This window comes from Hylobates moloch, unplaced genomic scaffold, assembly GCF_009828535.3.
Source record: "Hylobates moloch isolate HMO894 unplaced genomic scaffold, HMol_V3 SCAFFOLD_12, whole genome shotgun sequence".
In the NCBI taxonomy this organism is placed as follows: domain Eukaryota; kingdom Metazoa; phylum Chordata; class Mammalia; order Primates; family Hylobatidae; genus Hylobates; species Hylobates moloch.
The window spans coordinates 44,351,377-44,373,571 of NW_026652287.1; the positions used below are offsets into that span (position 1 = coordinate 44,351,377).

The window sequence follows — 22,195 nt, forward strand, 5'->3', positions numbered from 1 at the left end:
TATGTTGCAGTTCGCCCTACAGCTCATTTCATCCTCTCTATTGTACTCCAACCCTGACAGAGATCACTCCTCTCTTTTCATCCTCACGATCTTTTTCTTTTTCTTTTCTTTTCTTTCTTTTTTTTTTTTTCCAGACGGAATTTTGCTCTTGTTGCCCAGTCTGGAGTGCAGTGGAGGGATCTCGACTCACTGCAACCTCCACCTGCCTGGTTCAGGTGATTATCCTGCCTCAGCCTACCGAGTAGCTGGGATTACAAGAGCCTGCCACTATGCCCGGCTAATTTTTTGTATATTTAGTAGAGATGGGGTTTCACCATGTTGGCCAGGCTGGTTTTGGAATCCTGGCTTCAAGCAATCCACCTGTCTTGCCCTCGCAAAGTGTTAGAGCCACTGCGCCCAGATTTTTTTTTTTTTTTTGAGATGGAGTCTCACTGTGTCACCCAGGCTGGAGTGCAATGGCATGATCTCAGTTTTCTGCAACCTCCACCTTCTGGATTCAAGCAATTCTCCTGCCTCAGCCTCCTGAGTAGTTGGGATTACAGGCACCCACCACCATGCCCAGCTAAGTTTTATATTTTTTAGTAGGGACAGGGTTTTACCATGTTGGCCAGGCTGACCTTGAACTCCTGACCTCAAGTGATCCACCCACCTCAGCCTCCCAAAATGATGGGATTACAGGTATGAGCCACCTCGCCTGGCCCTTTTTTTGCTTTTTGAAACAGGATCTCGCTCTGTGACCCAGGCTGGAGTGCAGTAATCTAGACTCACTGCAACCTCCACTTCTTGGGCTCAAGTGATCCTCATGCTTCAGCCTCCAGAGTAGCTGAGACAACAGGTGCAGGACACCAAACCTGGCTAAATTTTTTTTTTTTTTTTTTTGAGATGGAGTCTTGCTCTGTTGTCCAGACTGCAGTGCAGTGGTGTGATCTCGGCTCACTGCAAGCTCCGCCTCCCGGGTTCACGCCATTTTCCTGCCTCAGCCTCCTGAGTAGCTGGGACTACAGGCGCCCGCCACCATGCCCAGCTAATTTTTTTGTATTTTTAGTAGAGACGGGGTTTCACCATGTTAGCCAGGATGGTCTCGATCTCCTGACCTCGTGATCCGCCCGCCTCAGCCTCCCAAAGTGCTGGGATTACAGGCGTGAGCCACTGCGCCCGGCCAATTTTTGTATTTTTTTGTAGAGATCGGGTCTCACCATGTTGCCCAGGCTGGTCTCAAACTCCTGGGCTCAAAATCCTTCCACCTTAGCCTCCCAAAGTGCTGGGATTACAGATGTGAGCCACCACACCCAACTTCTTTTTCTCTTCTTTGCACAGAGGGGTTATCTGTGACAGGAAGAGGAAGAAGGTGGGGGCAAGTGAAACGGCCCATCCTTACAGCCCTTACTGACTCATGGGTAATGATGCTATTTGTTTCTAATTCTGATGGAATTTCAGTTAGTCACTCTCCGATATATACAGCAGAAAAGAGGCATATCACCCCAAAAATGTTGGGGAAGGAAGTCCTAAACCCTCTTTGTGTGATAAGATCCTTTATTTATTTAGTGAGACGTGATCTCACTGTATTGCCCAGGCTGGTCTCGAACTCCTGAACTTAAGGACTAAACCCTCTTTGTGTGATAGGATCCTTTATTTATTTATTTAGTGAGACATGATCTCATTGTGTTGCCCAGGCTGGTCTCGAACTCCTGAACTTACGCGATCCTCTTATCTCAGCCTCCCAAAGTACTGGGATTACCCTCCTGAGCCACGGTGTCCGGCCAGACAGGATCCTCTCTGGCATCTGGGTTGAGTGTCATACCCGACCCAACACCTTTCTTAGGGCTCTTAGTTTTTTTTTTTTTTTTTTTTTTTTTTTTTTTTTTTTTTTTTGAGACGGAGTCTCCCTCTGTCGCCCGGGCTGGAGTGCAGTGGCGCAATCTCGGCTCACTGCAAGCTCCGCCTCCCGGGTTCACGCCATTCTCCTGCCTCAGCCTCTCCGAGTAGCTGGGACTACAGGCGCCCGCCACCACGCCCGGCTAATTTTTTGTATTTTTTTTAGTAGAGACGGGGTTTCACCATGGTCTCGATCTCCTGACCTCGTGATCCGCCCGCCTCGGCCTCCCAAAGTGCTGGGATTACAAGCGTGAGCCACCGCGCCCGGCCAGGGCTCTTAGTTTTTGTTTTTGTTTTTGAGACAGGATCTCCCTCTGTCCTCCAGGTTGGAGTGCAGCGGCCCAGTTACTGCTTACTGCAGCTTCAGCCTCCCAAGGCTCTGGTGATTCTCTCACCTCAGCCTCCCAAGTGGGTAGGATTACAGTCTCGCACCACCATACTCAGCAAATTGTTTGTTTGTTTGTTTGTTTGTTTTTGAGATAGGGTCTTGCTCTGTCGCCCAGGCTGGAGTGCAGTGGTGTGATCTCCGCTCACTGCAACCTCCACCTTCCGGGTTCAAGCAATTCTCCTGCCTCAGCCTCCCCAGTAGCTGGGATTACAGGCGCATGACACCACGCCCGGCTAATTTTTTGTACTTTTAGAAGATGGGGTTTTGCTATGTTGGCCAGGCTGGTCTTGAACTCCTGACCTCAGGAGATCTGCCCGCCTTGGCCTCCCAAAGCACTGGGATTACAGGCGTGAGTCACCACGCCCAGCCAAATTTTTGTATTTTTTGTAGAGACAGGATCTCATTATGTTGCCCAGGCTGGTCTTGGCTCTTAGGTTTCTCTCTCTCTCTGTTTGTGTGTGTGTGTGTGTGTGTGTGTGTGTGTGTGGTAGTTGTTTTCCTTTATCTTGATAAAGGGTGAACGTGGCACACAGGCGCAAAATAAACAAGACTGACACCTGTTTCATAACTCTGGTCACATTTTCATCTGCATCTGTCACTTCTGATGCATCTCCAACATTTATAAGATTTCTCTGGGGAGAGATCTGACGTACCCATGCCCCACCCCTTTCTACAGTTACGGGATTGAGCTCTCCACCAGCCACCCATGGGCTGATGTCTTTGGAATATGGATTTAGTACCAACAGGGTCAGAAAAAGATATGGGGTCCAATGGACTACAGTTGGGTGGTGGTCCTGGGATACAGAGCACCGTGGCCTCTACTGGGGGATGGCAGCTTTCTAGGAGAGGAGTCGCAAGCTTGCACGTGGGACTTGTGTCTTGTGGAGAGGACAGAGCTGCCTCAGGTTAGGGAGACAGACAGAGTGTTCCGGGTCCCCTCTTTCCGCCGCAGCATGAAGTCTCCGGGAGCGACTGGACTCATGGCATAGAAGACGTTGGCATTGTCAGGTATCAGGAGCTCTGGTCAGGAGTGGAGATGGTGGTAATAGGCCCTCACAACCTTGTGTCACCCCCACAGAGGACCTGGGAGCCTCCTGCCACTCACCCTCGAACCTGAACAACCATGGGTCCCTCTGCAGTTACTGCCAAGCCAAGCTCATTCTGCTCCCACTGGGAACCTGGACGACTTCTCACTTGAAAACTTGTACCACCTCATGCCTTCCCTTATCATAAGCCTGGGCAACCTCCTAACATTCTCCTGCTCACCATAGAGACAAGGCAACCTGCAGTAAAACTTTGAGCAAACTGGCTGGGCGCAATGCCTCACGCCTGTAATCCCAGCACTTTGGGAGGCCGAGGTGGGTAGATCACTTGAGGTCAGGAATTCGAGACCAGTCTGGCCAACATGGTGAAACCTGTCTCTACTAAAAATACCAAAAAAATGAGCTGGGCGTGGTGGCACATGCCTGTAATCCCAGCTACTCGGAAGGCTGAGGCAGGAGAATCTCTTGAACCCAGGAGGTGGCTGTTGCGGTGAGCCACGATCCTCCCATTGCACTCCAGCCTGGGCAACAGCGCGAGACTCCATCTCAAAAAACAAAACAAAACAAAACAAAAAAAACCCGACAACCTGCAGTAAAAGTTTGGGCAAACTTAGACCACCCTAGACCACCCCCCGCCAAACAACTTCCTGCTCACCCCACCCCTCCCCCACAACCACTCCCAGCCAATCTCATGCTGCTGTCACCATGAACTTGAACAACTTCCCACTTCCAGCCTGCACGAGCTTGTGGCCTCACACTCAACACCTGAACAACCACAAGCATCCTTTCCTAATATCCAGCCAACCTCATGCCATGTACTTCAGTGTGAATACTCTCAATCCCTTGCTTCTCCCTGTCAGACAGGACAACCTCATGCTTCCTTCCTATCCATTTGGCTCCCTCCCGTCCCAAGTTCAGATAACTTCAGGGTCCCAGTGGTGAACAAACTTACTTCCTCACAAATCTAAGACCAGATGCCCTTTAGTCTCCCACCCCGTCAGGTTGAGCCTGAACAATCTCATGATGCTACAAACTTAAGATCAGACAAACTTCTACACTCCCTTCTCTCACTCGACCCTAGACAATCATTTTTTTTTTTTTTTTTTGAGACAGAGTCTCACTCTGTCGCCAGGCTGGAGTGCAGTGGCGCAATGTTGGCTCACTGCAACCCTCGCCTTCTGGGTTCAAGTGATTCTTCTGCCTCAGCCTCCTGAGTAGCTGGGACTATAGGCGCCTGTCACCATGCCTGGCTAATTTTTTGTATTTTTAGTAGAGACGGGGTTTCACCATGTTGGCCAGGATGGTTTCGATCCCTTGACCTTGTGATCCACCCGCCTTGGCCTCCCAAAGTGCTGGGATTACAGGCGTGAGCCACCATGCCCGGCCCTTTTTTTTTTTTTTAATTGAGGCAGGGTCTTACTCTGTCACCCAGGCTGGAGTGCAGTGGTGTGATCTCAGCTCGCTGCAGCCTCCACCTCCTAGGCTCAAGTTATCCTCCCACCTCAGCCTCCCCAGTAGTTGGAGATGGGAATACAGGCACATGCCACCATGCTCAGCTAATTTCTCTCTCTCTCTCTCTCTCCATATATATATATATATATATATATATATATGTCTATATATATATACACACACACACATATATACACATATATACATATATACACACATATACATATATATACAATATATACGTATATATATGCATATATATACGTATATATATAAATTTTTTTTTTTTTTGAGACAGAGTCTTGCTCTGTCGCCAGGCTGGAGTGCAGTGGTGCAATCTTGGCTCACTGCAACCTCTGCCTCCTGGGTTCAAGCGATTCTTCTGCCTCAGCCTCCCGAGTAGCTGAGACTACAGGCATGTGCCACCATGCCCAGCTAATTTTTTTGTATTTTTAGTAGAGACGGGGCTTCACCATGTTGACCAGGCTGGTCTCGAACTCCTGACCTCAAGTGATCCACCTGCTTTGGCCTCCGAAAGTGCCAGGATTACAGGCGTGAGCCACCGCACCCAGCCAATTTCTCTATTTTTTGTATAGATGGGGTCTCGTCATGTTGCCCAGGCTGGTCTCAAACTCCTGAGCTCAGACAATCCACCCACCTTGACCTCCCAAAGTGCTGGCATTACAGTTGTGAGCCACTATGCCCAGCCCATCCTACAAATTGAAGGTCAGACCACCTTCTACACTCCCTTCTGTCACTTGTCTGTGGACAATCTTTTTTTTTTTTTTTTTTTTTTTTAGACAGAGTCTCGCTCTGTTGCCCAGGCTAAAGTACAGTGGTATGATCTCGGCTCACTGCAACCTCCGCCTCCCAGATTCAAGCAATTATTCTCCTGCCTCAGCCTCCCGAGTAGCTGGGACTACAGGTGTGTGCCACCACACCTGACTAATTTTTGTATGTTTCGTAGAGACGGGGTTTCACCATGTTGGTCAGCCTAGTCTCAAACTCCTGACCTCAAGTGATCCGCCCAGCTTGACCTCCCAAAGTGCTGGAATTACAGACATGAGCCACCGCGCCTGGCCGGACGCTGGACAATCTTACTGTCTTTTAAATTCTAGGAAGATGACCTTTGGTGCCTCTCTCTCATACTGAGCCAAGACAACCTCATGACCCTACATCGTTGGGTTACAGATTTTTTTTTTTTTTTTTTGAGACAGAGTCTCGCTGTCGCCCAGGCTGGAGTGCAGTGGCGCGATCTCGGCTCACTGCAGGCTCCGCCCCCCAGGGTTCACGCCATTCTCCTGCCTCAGCCTCCCGAGTAGCTGGGACTACAGGCGCCTGCCATCTCGCCCGGCTAATTTTTTGTATTTTTAGTAGAGACGGGGTTTCACTGTGTTAGCCAGGATGGTCTCGATCTCCTGACCTCGTGATCCGCCTGCCTCGGCCTCCCAAAGTGCTGGGATTACAGGCGTGAGCCACTGCGCCCGGCCGGGTTACAGATATTTTATGTCCTCTTACCCCTACTCTGATTATCTTACCCCTACTCTCTGCCTGAACCACCGCACAGCCCTGTGAACCCAGGTGACCTTGGGCTCCATCCTTGAGCCTGGTCAGTCTGCTCCCCTCCCCGCTGCCCCCTATCCTGAGCTCCAACCCATCCCTGCTCACCCCTGTCCCCAGCAAGGACTTGAAAGAGCTGATAGTCACGGGCCCAGGGCTGGGGCACATTGTGCTTCTGCAAGGCTCGCCGGACCACGCTGGGGGCTTTGTCCTGACTGGTCAGCTGGAAGAGAGGGGCGGGAGGTGAGGTGAGGGCCCCGGCCCCAAGGGCAGGGCAGCCCCCAGCAGACCCCCAGCCCAGCCCCTCACCAAGATGCTTCGATACAGGTTCCCGTGGTCATTGTCGATGCTGACGCGGATGACGCGGGCCTCCGGGCTCTGCTGCGCCGGGAGTGGGATTCGAGGGCTGCCCAGAGTGAAAGCGAAGGGCTGGGGGCTGGGCAGGTCCGGGCTCAGGGGCAGCTGCAGGCAGTAAGGGATGGAGGCTACAGCTTGGCCCATCTGCAGATGCTGAGGGCTAGAAAAGCACGAACACCCCAGCCACCACTGGTGTATTCAATAGCCCCACATTCAAAATCTAAAGAAAACATTTGCTAGGCGCAGTGGCTCATGCCTGTAATCTCAGCATTTTGGGAGGCTGAGATGGGTGGATCACCTGAGGTCGGGAGTTCAAGACCAGACTGGCCAACATGGTGAAACTCCGTCTCTACTAAAAATACAAAAATTAGCAGGGCCTGGTGGCGCATGCCTGTAATCCCAGCTACTTGGGAGGCCGAGGCAGGAGAATCACTTGAACTTGAGAGGCAGAGGTTGCAGTGAGCCAAGATCACACCACTGCACTCCAGCCTGCGTGATAGAGCAAGACTCCATCTCAAAAATCAATCAATCAATCAATCAATATAAATAAATAAATAAATAATAAAATAAAATAAAATAAAATCTCAAGAAAACATACTACTTCCCCCTACACATGCAGAGCCTGGGACATGCAACTAGGGCACATTCACAAGCCTGCATATACACCACCCTACCATATACAGGCTTTGGTTACCTGTTATAGAAACAGACATGAACAGCGTCCATATACACACAACCCATGCTCACGCACAAGAAATCCTGTGTACATATATATGTTGACAGTGGTTGTACACCCACAGCCCATGCCAATGAACAACCCCACACATGATGTTGTGAATACTCAGGCCCACATTTCCTCTTCTGGTTCACAGATTCTTTTTCTTTTCTTTCTTTTTTTTTTTTTTTTTGAGACAGAGTCTTGCTCTGTCACCCAGGCTGGAATGCAGTGGTGCCATCTCAGCTCACTGCAACCTCTGCCTCCCAGGTTCAAGCAATTCTCATGCCTCACCCTCCCAAGTAGCTGGGATTACAGGCCTGTGCCACTATGCCCAGCTAATGTTTTTATTTTTAGTAGAGACGGGGTTTCACCATGTTGGCTAGGCTGGTCTCAAATTCCTGGCCTCAAGTGATCCACCGGCCTCGGCCTCCCAAAGTGCTGGGATTACAGGCATGAGCTACCATGCCCAGCCTTCATTTCCTTTTTTTTTTTTTTTTCCTTTAGAGGGAACCTTGCTCTGTCACCAGGCTGGAGTGCAGTGACACCATCTCAGCTCATTGCAACCTCCGTCTCCCCGGGTTCAAGTGATTCTCCTGCCTCAGCCTCCCAAGTAGCTGGGACTACAGGTGTGCACCACCATACCGAGCTAATTTTTGTATTTTCAGTAGAGACAGGGTTTCACCACGTTGGCCAGGATGGTCTCGATCTCTTGACCTCATGATCTGCCTGCCTCAGCCTCCCAAAGTGCTGGGATTACAGGCGTGAGCCACCGCGCCCAGTCTCTTTTTCTTCATAAACAGGATCTCGCTCTGTCATGCAGGCTAGAGCTCTATCATGCAGGCTAGAGTGCCATGGCATGATCGTAGCTCACTGCAGCCTCAAACTTCTGGGCTCAAGCGATCCTTCCACCTCAGCCTGCTGAGTAGCTGGGACTACACCCAGCTAATTTTTTTGACTTTTAATAGAGATAGGGTCTCACTATGTTGCCCAGGCTGGTCTTGAACTCCTGGCCTCAAGCAATCCTCCCACTTTGGCCTCCCAAAGTGCCGGGATCAAAGGCAATAGCCACTGTGTCTGCCATGGTATGCAGATTCTTAGGGACATACATGTCCTCAAAAAAGTGTAGGCTGGGCGCGGTGGCTCACGCCTGTAATCCCAGCACTTTGGGAGGCCGAGGTGAGTGCATTGTTTGAGCTCAGGAGTTCGAAACCCACCTGGGCAACATGGCGAGACCTCATCTCTACTAAAGAAAAAAAAATAGCAGGGCATGGTGGTGCACACCTGTGGTCCTAGCTACGTGGGAGGCTGACGTGGAAGGATCGCTTGAGCCTGGGGGAGGGGTGGAAGTTGCGGTGAGCTGAGATTGCACCACTGCACTTCAGCCTGGGTGACAGAGCAAGAAGACCCTATTTCAAATAAAAAGAGGGTGTGATGTGATTGCACCCTAGATGACCCATGAGCAATCAGTTACACAGGTCCAGATCTGAGCACGAGTCAGATTTATGAGTGATCACCCAAACAGGGCCATGCAGATGCACGCAATCCCCTGGATGGATACCCTGGGCCCTCAGTGTGCCTCCTGTATACACTCCTGGCCCCACAATCCTTTGTGTACACATGTGCATGCACACACACGCGCGCACACACAGAGCCTGGGTGCCTGCAGGCCCTCATGCACACACAAGCTGTCTTGGTACCTTGGTGCTGGGGCCCTGGGGCCCTGGAGAGGCCGGGGGACTGCCAGCAGGAGCATCTCTGCTTCTAGGACTTGAGGGGGGTGACCCTGGGGACACACTGGGGGAGATGCAGAGGCTGAGGTGGGGTGGCTGTGCTGACTCCTGATCCCAGGATCCCTAGTCCCATCACCAAGCAGAATGCTCACCTGGAGGTGGGGGATGAGGGGTCCCCGGGACTCCCACTAGTTGATGAGCTTTTCTCTCGGGAAAGCTTCCTAAGGATGGGGACAGGGGATGAGTGTAAGGCAGGTGCAGCCCTTGCTGATATCTGCCCACATCACCCCCCCTACACACACCCCAAGACTCACGCACTGAGACGCTTGGTGAGGCTGATCCGCCGTCGGATGCGTGGGGAGCTGGGGCAGGAGGCAGCTGGTGGCTCAATGACCCGGGAGAGCCGGTAGCTGAGGGGTCAACATGTGGATGAGGTGGTGGGGGCAGGAAATACAGGGGATGGAAAGATAAGAGTTAGAATCGGTTGGGAGGTGGGTTTGGGGAGTAAGGGGGAGCAGCCAGAGGTGGCACCCCACATGTCAGGGTCAGGGTGGTAAATGAGGGTCACTGAGCATCAAGGTCTTATCAGAGATGGGACAGGATGGCTGATCAGGAGGTCACAAAGAGATTCACAGGGTGGCGCTAAAGAATCAAATTGGGTCAGGATTAAAGTCAGGGTCAGGACCGGGTGCAGTGGCTCACGCCTATAATCCTAGCACTTTGGGAGGCCAGGGCGAGAGGATTGCTTTGGGTCAAGAGTTTGAAACCAGCCTGGCCAATATAGTGAAACCCCATCTCTACTAAAAATACAAAAAAATTAGCCAGGTGTGGTAGCTCGTGCCTGTAATCGCGGCTACTTGGGAGGCTGAGGCAGGAGAATTGCTTGAGCCTGGGAGGCGGAGGCTACAGTGAGCCGAGATCACTCCACTGCACTCCAGCCTGGGAAACAGAGCCAGACTCTGTCTCAAAAATAAATAAATAAATAAATAAATAAATAAAATAAAGTCAGGGTCAGACTGGGGTCAGGTCACCACTGGGGTCAATGGTTAGGGTCACAGTTATATAGAAAGAAAGGACATAGTTGTCATAGTCAAGTTGGACAGTCAAATAAACATAAAAGTTGGAGTCGGTTACTCGGAACTGAGGGTCAAGGGTTGAGGTCAGAGAGTCAGATGAGGGGTCATGAATAAGGTCATGGGTCAGATAGGACCAAAGATGGGGAAGTCAACAGATGGGACAGTTGAGTTGAATGGCCAGCTGAATGCTAAAGTTGAGGTCAGAAAATCAGATGGGGTCAAAATTGAGGTCAGAGGTCAACTGAGACTTTTTTTTTTTTTTTGAGACAGGGTCTCACTCTGTCACCTAGACTGGAACTGCAGTGTCGTGATTTTGGCTCACTCCAACCTCCGCCTCCCAGGCTCCAGCAGTCCTCCCACCTCAGCCTCCTAAGTAGTTGGGACCAATGGCACTCAACACCACGTTCAGCTAATTTTTGTTTTTTTTTGAGACGGAGTCTCGCTCTGTTGCCCAGGCTGGAATGCAGTGGCACGATCTTGGCTCACTGCTAGTTCTGCCTCCCGGGTTCACACCATTCTCCTGCCTCAGCCTCCCAAGTAGGTGGGACTACAGGCACCCGCCACCACGCCTGGCTAATTTTTTTTTTGTATTTTTAGTAGAGACGAGGTTTCACTCTGTTAGCCAGGCTGGTCTCAAACTCCTTACCTCATGTGATCCGCCTGCCTCAGCCTCCCAAAGTGCTGGGATTACAGGCGTGAGCCACTGTGCCCAGCCACGTTCAGTTAATTTTTGTATTTTTTTGTAGAGATGGGGTTTCGCCATGTTGCCCAGGCTGGTCTCAAAATCCTGGGCTCAAGTGATCCACCCACCTTGGCCTCCCAAGTGCTGGGATTACATGTGTGAACCACCAGGCCCAGTCTATTTGATTCGACTGGAGATACTGCAAGGTCCCAGGTTGTAGTGGGGGATCAGGGCTCAAGAGGGGGTCTTGGGAGGAGCTGGAGGTGTGTATGGAGTGGGTGGAATCCAGTTCGTGACCCAGGATCGGCTGGGGTGGGGCCAGGACAGGCTACAGGGTGGTCACCTTTGCTCCTCGGTGAGCTGGCGCTGGGCACGCAGGGCAGCCAGGATGGGCGGGTGGGGGCTCAGGGTGTAGCTCTGACAGCGCCTCTGCAGCTGCTGGATGCGGGCCAGGATCTCCCACTCCTGGGAGATGAGCCTCTGAGACCCTACCCCTGCCCCACCCCCACACTCGGGCACCACCCCCACACCCACTGTAGCCTCCACTCACCTTCCTCCTCTTCTCAAAGTTAATGAGATCCCCCTGGGGGCAAAGTGTGTCTGAATTGCAGCACCCAGGGTCAAGGGTCAAGGGTCAAGGTCAGGGGCTGGGATGTCAGGAGCCCCACTGTAATAAGGGAGTGTGGGACGGTGTCAGGACTACAGGTAGGATCAAGGGTGGATATCGGGAGGCCCATTGTGCTGGGGGCAAGTGGAGCTGGGGTCAGGGGTCAAGGGTCAGGGGTCAGACCTCCAACATATCCGGCAGGGCTGTGTCCAGCATAACCAGGTCCGTGAGGAAGGTGCCAAGGTAGGGGACAGGGCCTGGGGGTGGTTTCTGCAGCCCCCAAAGCTCCGGTCACTTGGGGCCATTACAGAGCCCATCACCCTCCACACCCCTCCCTGAAGGTCCCACTTGTCCCCATCCCAAACTGTAATCACTCACTGAGGGCAGGCTGCCTGGGGTGTTGTCCTCTTCTTGGGATCCATCAGTGGCCTCCTCCTGGGGGAAGAGAAAAACTGAGCAGGCCTGGGGTCTCCTTGAACAATTCCTCAGGGACGATGCCTGCAGACCCATCGTATATACCCTTCGTGCTTTGAGTAATCAAAAGCCAGTGGTAGGCCAGGCGCGATGGCTCACGCCTGTAATCCCAGCACTTTGGGAGGCCAAGGCGAGCAGATCATGTGAGGTCAGGAGTTCCAGACCACCCTGGCCAATGTGGTGAAACCCCGTCTCTACTACAGACCACCCTGGCCAATGTGGTGAAACCCCGTCTCTACTAAAAATACAAAAATTGGCCGGGTATGGTGGCTCACACCTGTAGTCCCAGCTACTTGGGAGGCTGAGGCAGAAGGATAGCTTGAACCTGGGAAGCAGAGGCTGCAATGAGCCGAGATCGCACCACTGCACTTCAGCCTGGGTGACAGAGCGACACTCCCACTCAAAAAAATTTTTTTCTTTTTTTTTTTTGAGATGGAGTCTCGCTGTCGCCCAGGCTGGAGTGCAGTGGCAGGATCTCGGCTCACTGCAGGCTCTGCCCTCCGGGTTTCACGCCATTCTCCTGCCTCAGCCTCCCGAGTAGCTGGGACTACAGGCGCCTGCCACCACGCCTGGCTAATTTTTTTTTTGTATTTTTAGTAGAGACGAGGTTTCACTCTGTTAGCCAGGCTGGTCTCAAACTCCTTACCTCATGTGATCCGCCCGCCTTAGCCTCCCAAAGTGCTGGGATTACAGGCGTGAGCCACTGCACCCAGCCAAAAAAAATTTTTTTTAAAAAAAGGCTGGACATGGTGGCTCACACTTGTAATCCCAGCACTTGGGGAGGCCAAGGCTGGCAGATCACATGAGGTAAGGAGTTTGAGACCAGCCTGGCTAACAGAGTGAAACGCTGTTTCTACTAAAAACATAAAAAACTAGCTGGGCATGGTAGCCTGTTTCTGTAATCGCAGCTACTTGGGAGGTAGAACCCGGGAGGTGGAGGTTACAGTGAGCCGAGATCGCACCATTGCACTCCAGCTTGGGCAACAAGACCAAAACTCCATCTCAAAAAAAAAAAAAAAAAAAAAAGAAGCCAGTGGTTAAGGCCCACTCTAGAAGCCAGACCACCTTGTGGGGGAGGAGGGAGGAGATAAACAGCAAGGAGCAGGCCCCATGAGAGGTGGGGCTTGTGGGGGTGGTGGCCCCCAGGGCTGGCCTTAACAAGGAGAGAATCCTTGTCCGCAGCTGGATGGCACAGGCCTGCCAGGGATCTCCTGGGTATCCTGAATTTGCTGTTGTTTATTTACTTTTTATTTTATTTTATTTTGAGATGGAGTCTCACTTTGTCACTCAGGCTGGAGTGCAGTGGCAGGATCTTGGCTCACTGAAGGCTTGACCGCCCAAGTTCAAGCGATCCTCCCACCTCAGCCTCCTGAGTAGCTGGGACTACAGATGTGCACCACCAACGCCCAGCTAATTTTTGTATTTTTTGCAGAGATGGGATTTTGCCATGTTGCCCAGGTTGGTCTTGAACTCCTGGGCTCAAGTGATCCTCTCACCTCGGCCTCCCAAAGTGCTGGGACTGTAGGTGTGAGCCACCGAGCCCAGCTCATGTGCTATTCTAGGTGCTGGGCAGGAAAACAGGGTTTCACTCTGTTAGCCAGGAACAAAAAAGACAAAATTTGGCTGGGAGTGATGGCTCACGCCTGTAATCCCAGCACTTTGGGAAGGCAAGGTGAGTGGATCACCTCAGGTCAGGGATTCGAGACCAGCCTGGCCAACATGGCAAAACCCCGTCTCTACCAAATACAAAAATTAGCCAGGCGTCGTGGCGGGTGCCTGTAATCCCAGCTACTTGGGAGGCTGAGGCAGAAAGAATTGCTTGGTCCTAGGAGGTGGAGGTTGCAGTGAGCCAAGATCATGCCACTGCATTCCAGTCTGGGTGACAGAGCGAGACTCTGTCTCAATACAAACAAACAAAGAAACAAAAAAACAAACGATGACGACAACAACAACAACAAAAAACCAGATGTGTGGTTTTGGGGAAGATGGAGGCTGGGAAGGCCTCTCAGAGGCAGGGACATTTGATCAGAGACCAGAAGGAGGTGAGTGAGCAAGTTGCATGCAAACCTTGAGGGGTGGAGAATGTTCCAGGCCCAGGGATCTATTCTAGATTCACTCTAAAAACCAGCGCCTGATTGCAGTGAGAATCTAAATCTTGCCTGTAAATAAGCCAGACTTTTGACACACATTTTTTAGTTTTGCTTATCAAGGTAAAGTCCTCAGAACATTTTTTTTTTTTGTTCCCACCCTGTGCTATTACTCTGGCCTTAAGTAACCTTTTCTTTGTGACTTTTTGTGTTTTGCTGAGTGAATAAATAGGGCAGTCACTGACTGTGAACTATAACGCAGGAAGTAAAGGAAAGAAAAACGTGCAACCCGCCAGGGACAAGGGTAAGGTCATTGCTGAGTGGTAGGGAAGGACAGAGTGTCTTGACTACAGCAGGGCGATTCCCCCTGCCTGGCCCCAAGTCCCTTCCCCGCACTTCCCGGGCCTAAAATCCCCCGGGTCCGCATCCATCTCTACCTGGAAAAGAATCTCTCTGCTGCTGAGGTGGTTGTTCTCATCGGAGAAAATCTGTGAAAGTTTCCTGAAAGTAGATAGCGGTTCCCTGGGAGGACAGGAGAAGGGTGGTCAGGGGTCAGTGGCTTGGGAGGGTCAGACCTAGGATGGGGTGGGGAAGAGGTCTCGCCCCAGCTCACCGGCTCACGGCCCCCCAGCTGCGCTTGAGCCGGTAGATGGGGTTAGATTGCAGGGCGGACAGGATGGCGCGCAAGGAGGAGAAGTTCCGCAGTTCTCGGCAGCGCTGCCAGGCGGTGGGGACGCAGGTCAGACCCAGGCATTATCCACCTTTCATCCGGAAACTTCTTCATCTTTTTTTTTTTTTTTTTTTTTTTTTAGAGAGATAGGGTCTGTGGCCCAGGCTGGAGTGCAGTGGCTCGATCATAGCTCACTTGCTGCCTGGAACTCCCGGGCTTAAGCGATCCACATGCCTCAGCCTCTTGCCTCAGTAGCTGGGACTACAGGCGTGCGCCATCATGCATCGCTAATTATTATTATTATTTAGACAGAGTCTCGCTTTATCCCCCACGCTGGAATGCAGTGGCCTGATCTCGGGTCACTGCAACCTCCGCCTCCCGGGTTCAAGCGATTATCCTGCCTCAGCCTCCCAAGTAGCTGGGATTACAGGGACATACCACCACACCCGGCTAATTTTTTTTGTAAGCCTAATTTTTAATTTTTTTTTTTTTTTTTTTTAGAAACATTGGTCTCACTATGTTGCCTAGGCTGGTCTCAAACTCAAGGGCTCAAGCGATCCTCCCTCTCCCCAAAGTGTTGGGATTACAGGCGTGAGTCACTGAGCCCGGCCCGATCCCGTGACTTGTGACGCCACGTCGGACCCCTGGGTCTTATCTCACATCCGACAAGCTACCAAGACTCCCACTCATTCCCTAGGAGTCCCTTCCTCCCTCCTCCCTCGGGCCCCAGCCCCTCCCCAGCTGCCCCTCCAGCCCCTACCTTGACTTCTCCGGTCCGGGCTCCCTACTTCTCCCAGCTCCCTTGGGACCTAGTCGTGCCCGCAGCCTCTCTGCAGGACCCAGACCCTCCTCCCTGAACCCAAGTCTCACCCTAGGTATCAACTTTCCACCCCGTTCCCTGCCTCGCCTAGACTCGCCCCTATCTCTCTCCGGAGCCCTCAGTTTTTCCCCTTGCCCTAGGGCCTGCCCCTGCATCCCTCCCCGCGCCCCCAACACACCTGGGCGATGCGGATCCACTTCTCCAGCCGCTGCGCCCTCTGCGGGGCGGCCAAGCCCGGTACTCCGAGCACGGAACCCAGCACACAGCTGGTCACTGTGTTGAACTGGGCCACGGTGGCGCGCACAGTGGGGGAGGCGCCTGCAGTCCCCGGCCGGTCCCTCTGCGACCACACGGAGCCCAGGCACTCGCAGGGCCTCACCTTGGAGAAGAGCTCCTGGGCCAGGGGAGGGGTGTGGGACTGGTGCTTAGCAGAAACTGTCCCCTCACTGTGGCTCATCCCGACCCAGTCCCGGATCCTCACCAAGTCCATGAGGGTCAGCTGCTCGGCCACCTCGTCCACGCTGAAGTCCAGGAGCTGGGGACCTTGAGGCAGGAGCCCTTCCTCTTCCTCTGCGCAGGCCTCTGAAGAGTCTGGGTCAGAAGTTTGGGCAATGGGAGGTTCTGATCATTAGAAAGGGTTACAAACTCTCAAGTTTGAATCCAAGACTGGCTGTGTGACCTTGGGTGAGTCCCTGTCCCTCTCTGAGCCTCACTTTCCTCATTTGTAAAACGGAGAACTCTCGTAATTTTTTTTTTTTTTTTTTTTTTGAGACCGTCTTACTCTGTTGCCCAAGCTGGAGTGCAATGGCACAATCTTAGCTCACCACAACCTCCACCTCCTGGGTTCAAGTGATTCTCCTGCCTCAGCCTTCTGAGTAGCTGGGATCACAGGCATGTGCCACCATGCCCGGCTAATTTTTGTATTTTTAATAGAGACAGGCTTTCACCATGTTGGCCAGGCTGGTCTCAAACTCCTGACCTCAGGTGATCTGCCCGCCTTGGCCTCCCGAAGTGCTGGGATTGCAGGTGTGAGCCACCGTGCCTGGCCCTGAATGTTTTTAAGGATGTAACAGCAACAGTAATGTTCACTAAGCAGCTAGTGTGGATTTACTCAGTAACTCACCACACCAGTCCAGTGACGGAGGTACTATTATTTATCCACCTTTTACAGTTAAGGAAAGGGAGGCAAAGAACAATTTGTCACACCTTTGGTGAATGGCAGGGCAGGGATTTGAAGCCAGGTACTCAAAGGCCAGAGAAGAAAATAGAGCTTTGTAATTTTGAACATGTATTAGGATAAGATTAATCTGACCTCTTTTTTTGGAAAGAGGTGATATGACTTCCTGGTTCAGGGAAGGCTATTGTCAGAAAGTCTCAAACTCAGATGCAAACTTGTCCACTAGCTTGCTGTGTAAACCATGTATTTTAACCTCTCTGTGCCTTTTTTTTTTTTTTTAAGACAGAGGCTGACTCTGTCGCCCAGGCTGGAGTGCAATGGCGCGATCTTGGCTCACTGCAACCTCCGCCTCTGGGTTTCAACCAATTCTCCTGCCACAGTCTCCCAAGTAGCTGGGATTACAGGCACGAGCCACCATGCCCAGCTAACTTTTGTATTTTTGTAGAGACGGGGTTTCACCATGTTGGCCAGGCTGGTCTCGAACTCCTGACCTCAAGTGATCTGCCTGCCTCAGCTTCCCAAAGTGCTGGGATTGCAGGGGTAAGCTGTGCCTTCTTTTTGAAACAGGCTCTCACTTGGTCACCCAGGCTGGAGTACAGTGGTGTGATCACAGTTCACTGCAGCCTCAACTTTTTGGGCTCCAGTGATCCTCCTGCCTCAGCCTCCTGAGTTGCTGGGACTGTAGGCACACACCACCATGCCCAGCTAATTTTTTATTTTTTGTAGGGACAGGGTCTCATTATGTTGCCAGGCTGGTCTCAAACACCTGGGCTCAAGCAATCCTCCCTCTTGGCTTCCCAAAGTTTTGGGATTGCAGGTGTGAGCCAGTGAGCCTGGCTGTGGATTTCGTTTTTTTTTGTTTTTTTTTTTTGAGACGGAGTCTCGTTGTGTCGCCCAGGCTGGAGTGCAGTGGCGCAATCTCGGCTCACTGCAAGCTCCGCCTCCCAGGTTCACGCCATTCTCCTGCCTCAGCCTCCCAAGTAGCTGGGACTACAGGCGCCCGCCACTACGCCCGGCTAATTTTTCTGTATTTTTAGTAGAGACGGGGTTTCACCGTGTTAGCCAGGATGGTCTCGATCTCCTGACCTCGTGATCTGCCCGCCTCAGCCTCCCAAAGTGCTGGGATTACAGGCGTGAACCACTGCTCCTGGCCTCGTTTTTGTTTTTGTTTAAGATCATGCTACCAGACTACTATAAAGTGCTGAACAAATGTGAATAATTTTACTTTAGTGGGTTTTGATGGTGGCACCCCCTAGGGGAAGCTTTGGAAGTTGGGGTCTTGAATTGTGCCCTCCAACCTCCAAATGTATCTCCAGACATTTGTGTCTTTGAAAAACCTGTTTGTGGCTGGTCTCAAGGTAGTGACTTATCTCAATTGATTGTTCACAGTTACAGATTGAACTCCTTATTCTACTCTTTCCCCCTTCTCACTACTGCACTTGACTTGTCTTTAAGAAAGGAAGAAGGGGCTGGCACAGTGGCTCACGCCTGTAATCCCAGCACTTCGGGAGGCTGAGGCAGGCGAATCACTTGAGGTCAAGAGTTCGAGACCAGCCAGGCCAACATGGCGAAACCCTGTCTCTACTAAAAATATAAAAATCAGCTGAGCATGGTGGCAAGTGCCTGTAATCTCAGCTGCTCGGGAGGCTAAGGCTAGAGAATCACTTCAACCTAGAAGGTGGAGGTTGCAGTGAGCCAGGACCATGCCACCTCACTCCAGCCTGGGTGACAGAGACTCTGTCTCAAAAAAAAAAAGAAAAGAAGGCCGGGCGCGGTGGCTCACGCCTGTAATCCCAGCACTTTGGGAGTCCGAGGCGGGTGGATCAAGAGGTCAGGAGATCGAGACCACCCTGGCTAACACGGTGAAACCCCATCTCTACTAAAAAATAGAAAAAATTCGCCAGGCGTGGTGGCGGGCGCCTGTAGTCCCAGCTACCCAGGAGGCTGAGGCAGGAGAATGGCATGAATCGGGGAGGCGGAGCTTGCAGTGAGCTGAGATCGCGCCACTGCACTCCAGCCTGGGTGACAGAGTGAGACTCTTTCTCAAAAAACAAAACAAAACAAACAAACAAAAAAAAAGAAAAGAAAAGAAAAACATGTTTGCAATAATCTGCATCTAGAACCTGACTATTTTGTTTGTAAACACAATTTTTTTTGGCTCCAAGAATGCAAGGACCATGAAAGTCTGGGCTTTGTTTTGTTTGCAAATTGCAAATGTTCCTCACAAGTTTGGAAAATGATGTCCCCAGCACCTATGTTGCTGTCTTTGCCTCACCAGTGCCCTCCCCTGCATTAGTTGGTGCTTGTTGCTGTCAGTACAACAGCACTGTGACACTCTACTCTGATGCTAGGACAGGCAAAGACACGGGACAACCTCATCATGTGTCCTAGTGGGGCATACCCAACCATTATCCATTGACAACATGGTTTATTGCTGTGTAAATTACTCTCACTTTCCTTCTCCTTTGTACTAGTTATGGCATCATACTATTATTTTATTTTATTTATTTATTTTGTGACGGAGTCTTGCTCTGTCGCCCAGGCTGGAGTGCCGTGGCTCAGTCTCGGCTCCCTGCAACCTCTGCCTCCAGGGTTCAAGTGATTCTCCTGCCTCAGCCTCCCGAGTAACTGGGACTACAGGAGGTGTCACTATGCCCAGCTAATTTATATATATATATATATATATTTTAGTAGAGATGGGGTTTCACCATGTTGGCCAGACTGGTCTCGAACTCCTGACCTCAGGTGATCCTCCTGCCTTGGCTTCCCAACGTGCTAGGATTACAGGCATGAGCCACAGCACCCTGCCCCCATACTATTATTTTAAAATAATCTTTGTAAATCTGTGTAATTACCTCTTTCATCTTGAATTAGGACAGGTGGCATTGCAAAATATTAGCTTTTAGAAATGGGTACTGGGCTGGGCACACCTATAATCCCAGCACTTTTGGAGGTTGAGGTAGGAGGATTGCTTGAGACCAGGAGTTTCAGACCAGCCTAGGGGGTGTAGTGAGACCCCATCTCTACAAAAAAAATGTTTTTAAAGTTGCGCATCCTGACGAACACCTGCAGTCCCACCTACTCAAGAGGCTTAGGAGGGAGGATCTCTTGAGCCCAGGAGGTCAAGGCTGCAGTGAGCTGTGATCATGCCATAGCACTCCAGCCTGGGTGACAGAGCAAGAAACTGTCTCTCCTCCCCGCCCCCCCAAAAAAATGGGCGCTGGAAAAAAAATGCCCTACATCTAATCAAACCTTTAAATCTTACAGCAATTATGGGGATAGAGAAACATGCTGCATGAAACCATGAGGTAAGTCCAAAAGAATGTGAGATGTACCTCAGGAAAAATGACCATTTTTTTGCCCTCTAATGGCTTCAAACAAGAGGCAAGGGGGATCTGTTACAGAATAAAAGAGACTTAAGAACAAACAACCGGTAGGGGGTGGTGACTCATGTCTGTAATCCCGACATTTTGGGAGGCCGAGGTGGGCAGATCACTAGAGGTTAGGAGTTCAAGACCAGTCTGGCCAACATGGCGAAACCCCCTCACTACTAAAAATACAAAAATTAGCTGGGCGTGGTGGTGGGCACCTGTAAACTCAGCTACTCAGGAGGCTGAGCCAGGAGAATTGCTTGAACCCAGGAGGCAGAGGTTGCAGTGAGCCAAGATCATGTCACTACCCTCCAGCCTGGATAACAGAGTGAGACTCCGTCTCAAAAAAAAAAAAGAGAAGCAAACAACCAAATACCTTGAGTAGATCTTTGGATTTCAGTTTGAAGAAACAACTATTCCTCCTTCCCCTAGCTCTATCACCTGGAGTGCAGGGGCATGCTCACAGCTCACGTCAGCCTTGATTTCCCGGAGTCAACAGATCCTCCCACCTCAGCATCCTAAGTAGCTGGGACTATAGGCATGTGCCACAACACCTGGCCAGAAACAACTGTCAAAAGAAAATTTAGGGCTGGGTGCGGTGGTGGGCACCTGTGGTCTCAGCTACTCAGGAGGCTGAGGTGGGAGGGTCAGGAGTTCAAGCCCAGCCCAGGCAAAATAGGAAGACCCAGTGTCCAAAAAAAGGTTCAGGCGCAAGCAGGGGATTTGAATATTTGAATGTAGACTGGGTATTTTTTCTGTTTTTGAGGCAGGGTCTCGCTCTGTCACCTAGGCTGGAGTACAGTGGCATAATCACGGCTCACTGCAGCCTTGACCCTCCCAGGCTAAAATGATCCTCTTGCCTCAGCCTCCCAAGCAGCTGGGACTATAGGCAGTCACCACCACGCCCAGCTAATTATTTGTAGACACAAAGTTTCAACATGTTGCCCAGGTTAGTCTCGATCTCCTGGGCTCAAGCCATCCACTTGCCTTGGCCTCCCAAAATGCTGGGATTGCCAGCAGGCACCTCTGCATCTGGCCTGGACTGGATTTTTTAAATATTAAATATTTCTGATTTTTTTTAAATTATGAACATGAAGGTTATTAAAAAATAAAAATAAAAGAGCTGGGCGCCATGGCTCACGCCTGTAATACCAACACTTTGGGAGGCCAAGGTGGGCGGATCACCTGAGGTCAGGAGTTTGAGACCAGCCTGACAAACATGGAGAAACCCCCCTCTCTACTAAAAATACAAAATTAGCCGGGCGTGGTGGTGCGTGCCTGTAATCCCAGCTACTCGGGAGGCTGAGGCAGGAGAATCACTTGAACCCAGGAGGCAGAGGTTGAGGTGAGCTGAGATCCTGCCATTGCACTCCAGCCTGGGCAACAAGAGCGAAACTCTATCTCAAAAAAAAAAAAAAAAAAGCAAGCCTGTTGTCAGACGTGTGTACCCAAAACATTTATGTATGAACTGACGTAAGCCTGGGATTTGTTTTAAAATCATCCTGAAAATATTTTTTTGTGAAATTGACCATCGTTGATGATAGGTGATGGATGTCTGAATGTTCTTCATACTATTCTCTCTACTTTTGTATATGTCTGAAATTTTCCATAGCAAAAAGTGAACCCAAAATAAAGTTGTTAAAATAAAATAGATGAGCGTGGTGGTCATCTACTTTCTTCTAAACTACATGGTGCAAGTGTAGTCTTAGCTACTCAGGAGGCTGAGGTAGGAGGCTCACTTGAGCCCAGGAGTTTGAGTCCAGCCTGGGCAAGAGAGCAAGACCCTGTATCTAAAAATAAAATTCATAGTCGGGTGTGGTAGCTCACGCCTGTAATCCCAGCACTTTGGGAGACTGAGGTGGGTGGATCACCTGAGGTCAGGAGTTTGAGACCAGACTGACCAACATAGTGAAATGCTGTCTCTAATAAAAATACAAAATTAGCTGGGTATGGTGGCAGGTGCCTATAATCCCAGCTACTTGGGAGGCTGAGGCAGGAGAATCTCTTGAACCCAGGAGGAGGAGGCTGCAGTGAGCTGAGATGGCACCACTGCACTCCAGCCTGGGCGACAGAGCGAGACTCTGTCTCAAAAAAAAAAAAAAAAAAAA

General features: G+C 51.0%; 1 protein-coding gene across 2 annotated transcripts in view; it reads right to left on the bottom strand.

Moving 5' to 3' along the window:
• Positions 1 to 2,823: 2,823 nt before the first annotated feature.
• Positions 2,824 to 22,195, bottom strand: part of RGL3 (ral guanine nucleotide dissociation stimulator like 3) — a 25,000-nt gene continuing 5,628 nt past the window's right edge. The window contains exons 6-19 of one of the 2 annotated variants that reach the window (XM_032169740.2): positions 16,021 to 16,160; positions 15,718 to 15,933; positions 14,663 to 14,766; positions 14,487 to 14,571; positions 11,867 to 11,923; positions 11,672 to 11,758; positions 11,432 to 11,464; positions 11,225 to 11,346; positions 9,438 to 9,533; positions 9,276 to 9,344; positions 9,091 to 9,187; positions 6,628 to 6,780; positions 6,427 to 6,541; positions 2,824 to 3,283 (exon numbers count right to left, since the gene is read on the bottom strand). In XM_032169740.2, coding sequence (XP_032025631.1) covers positions 3,165 to 3,283; positions 6,427 to 6,541; positions 6,628 to 6,780; positions 9,091 to 9,187; positions 9,276 to 9,344; positions 9,438 to 9,533; positions 11,225 to 11,346; positions 11,432 to 11,464; positions 11,672 to 11,758; positions 11,867 to 11,923; positions 14,487 to 14,571; positions 14,663 to 14,766; positions 15,718 to 15,933; positions 16,021 to 16,160 — 1,493 coding nt within the window. In that variant the 3' untranslated portion in view covers positions 2,824 to 3,164. Of the gene's footprint in view, positions 3,284 to 6,426; positions 6,542 to 6,627; positions 6,781 to 9,090; positions 9,206 to 9,275; positions 9,345 to 9,437; positions 9,534 to 11,224; positions 11,347 to 11,431; positions 11,465 to 11,671; positions 11,759 to 11,866; positions 11,924 to 14,486; positions 14,572 to 14,662; positions 14,767 to 15,717; positions 15,934 to 16,020; positions 16,161 to 22,195 lie in introns of both variants that reach the window. The other variant, XM_032169739.2, reaches the window with a different exon arrangement.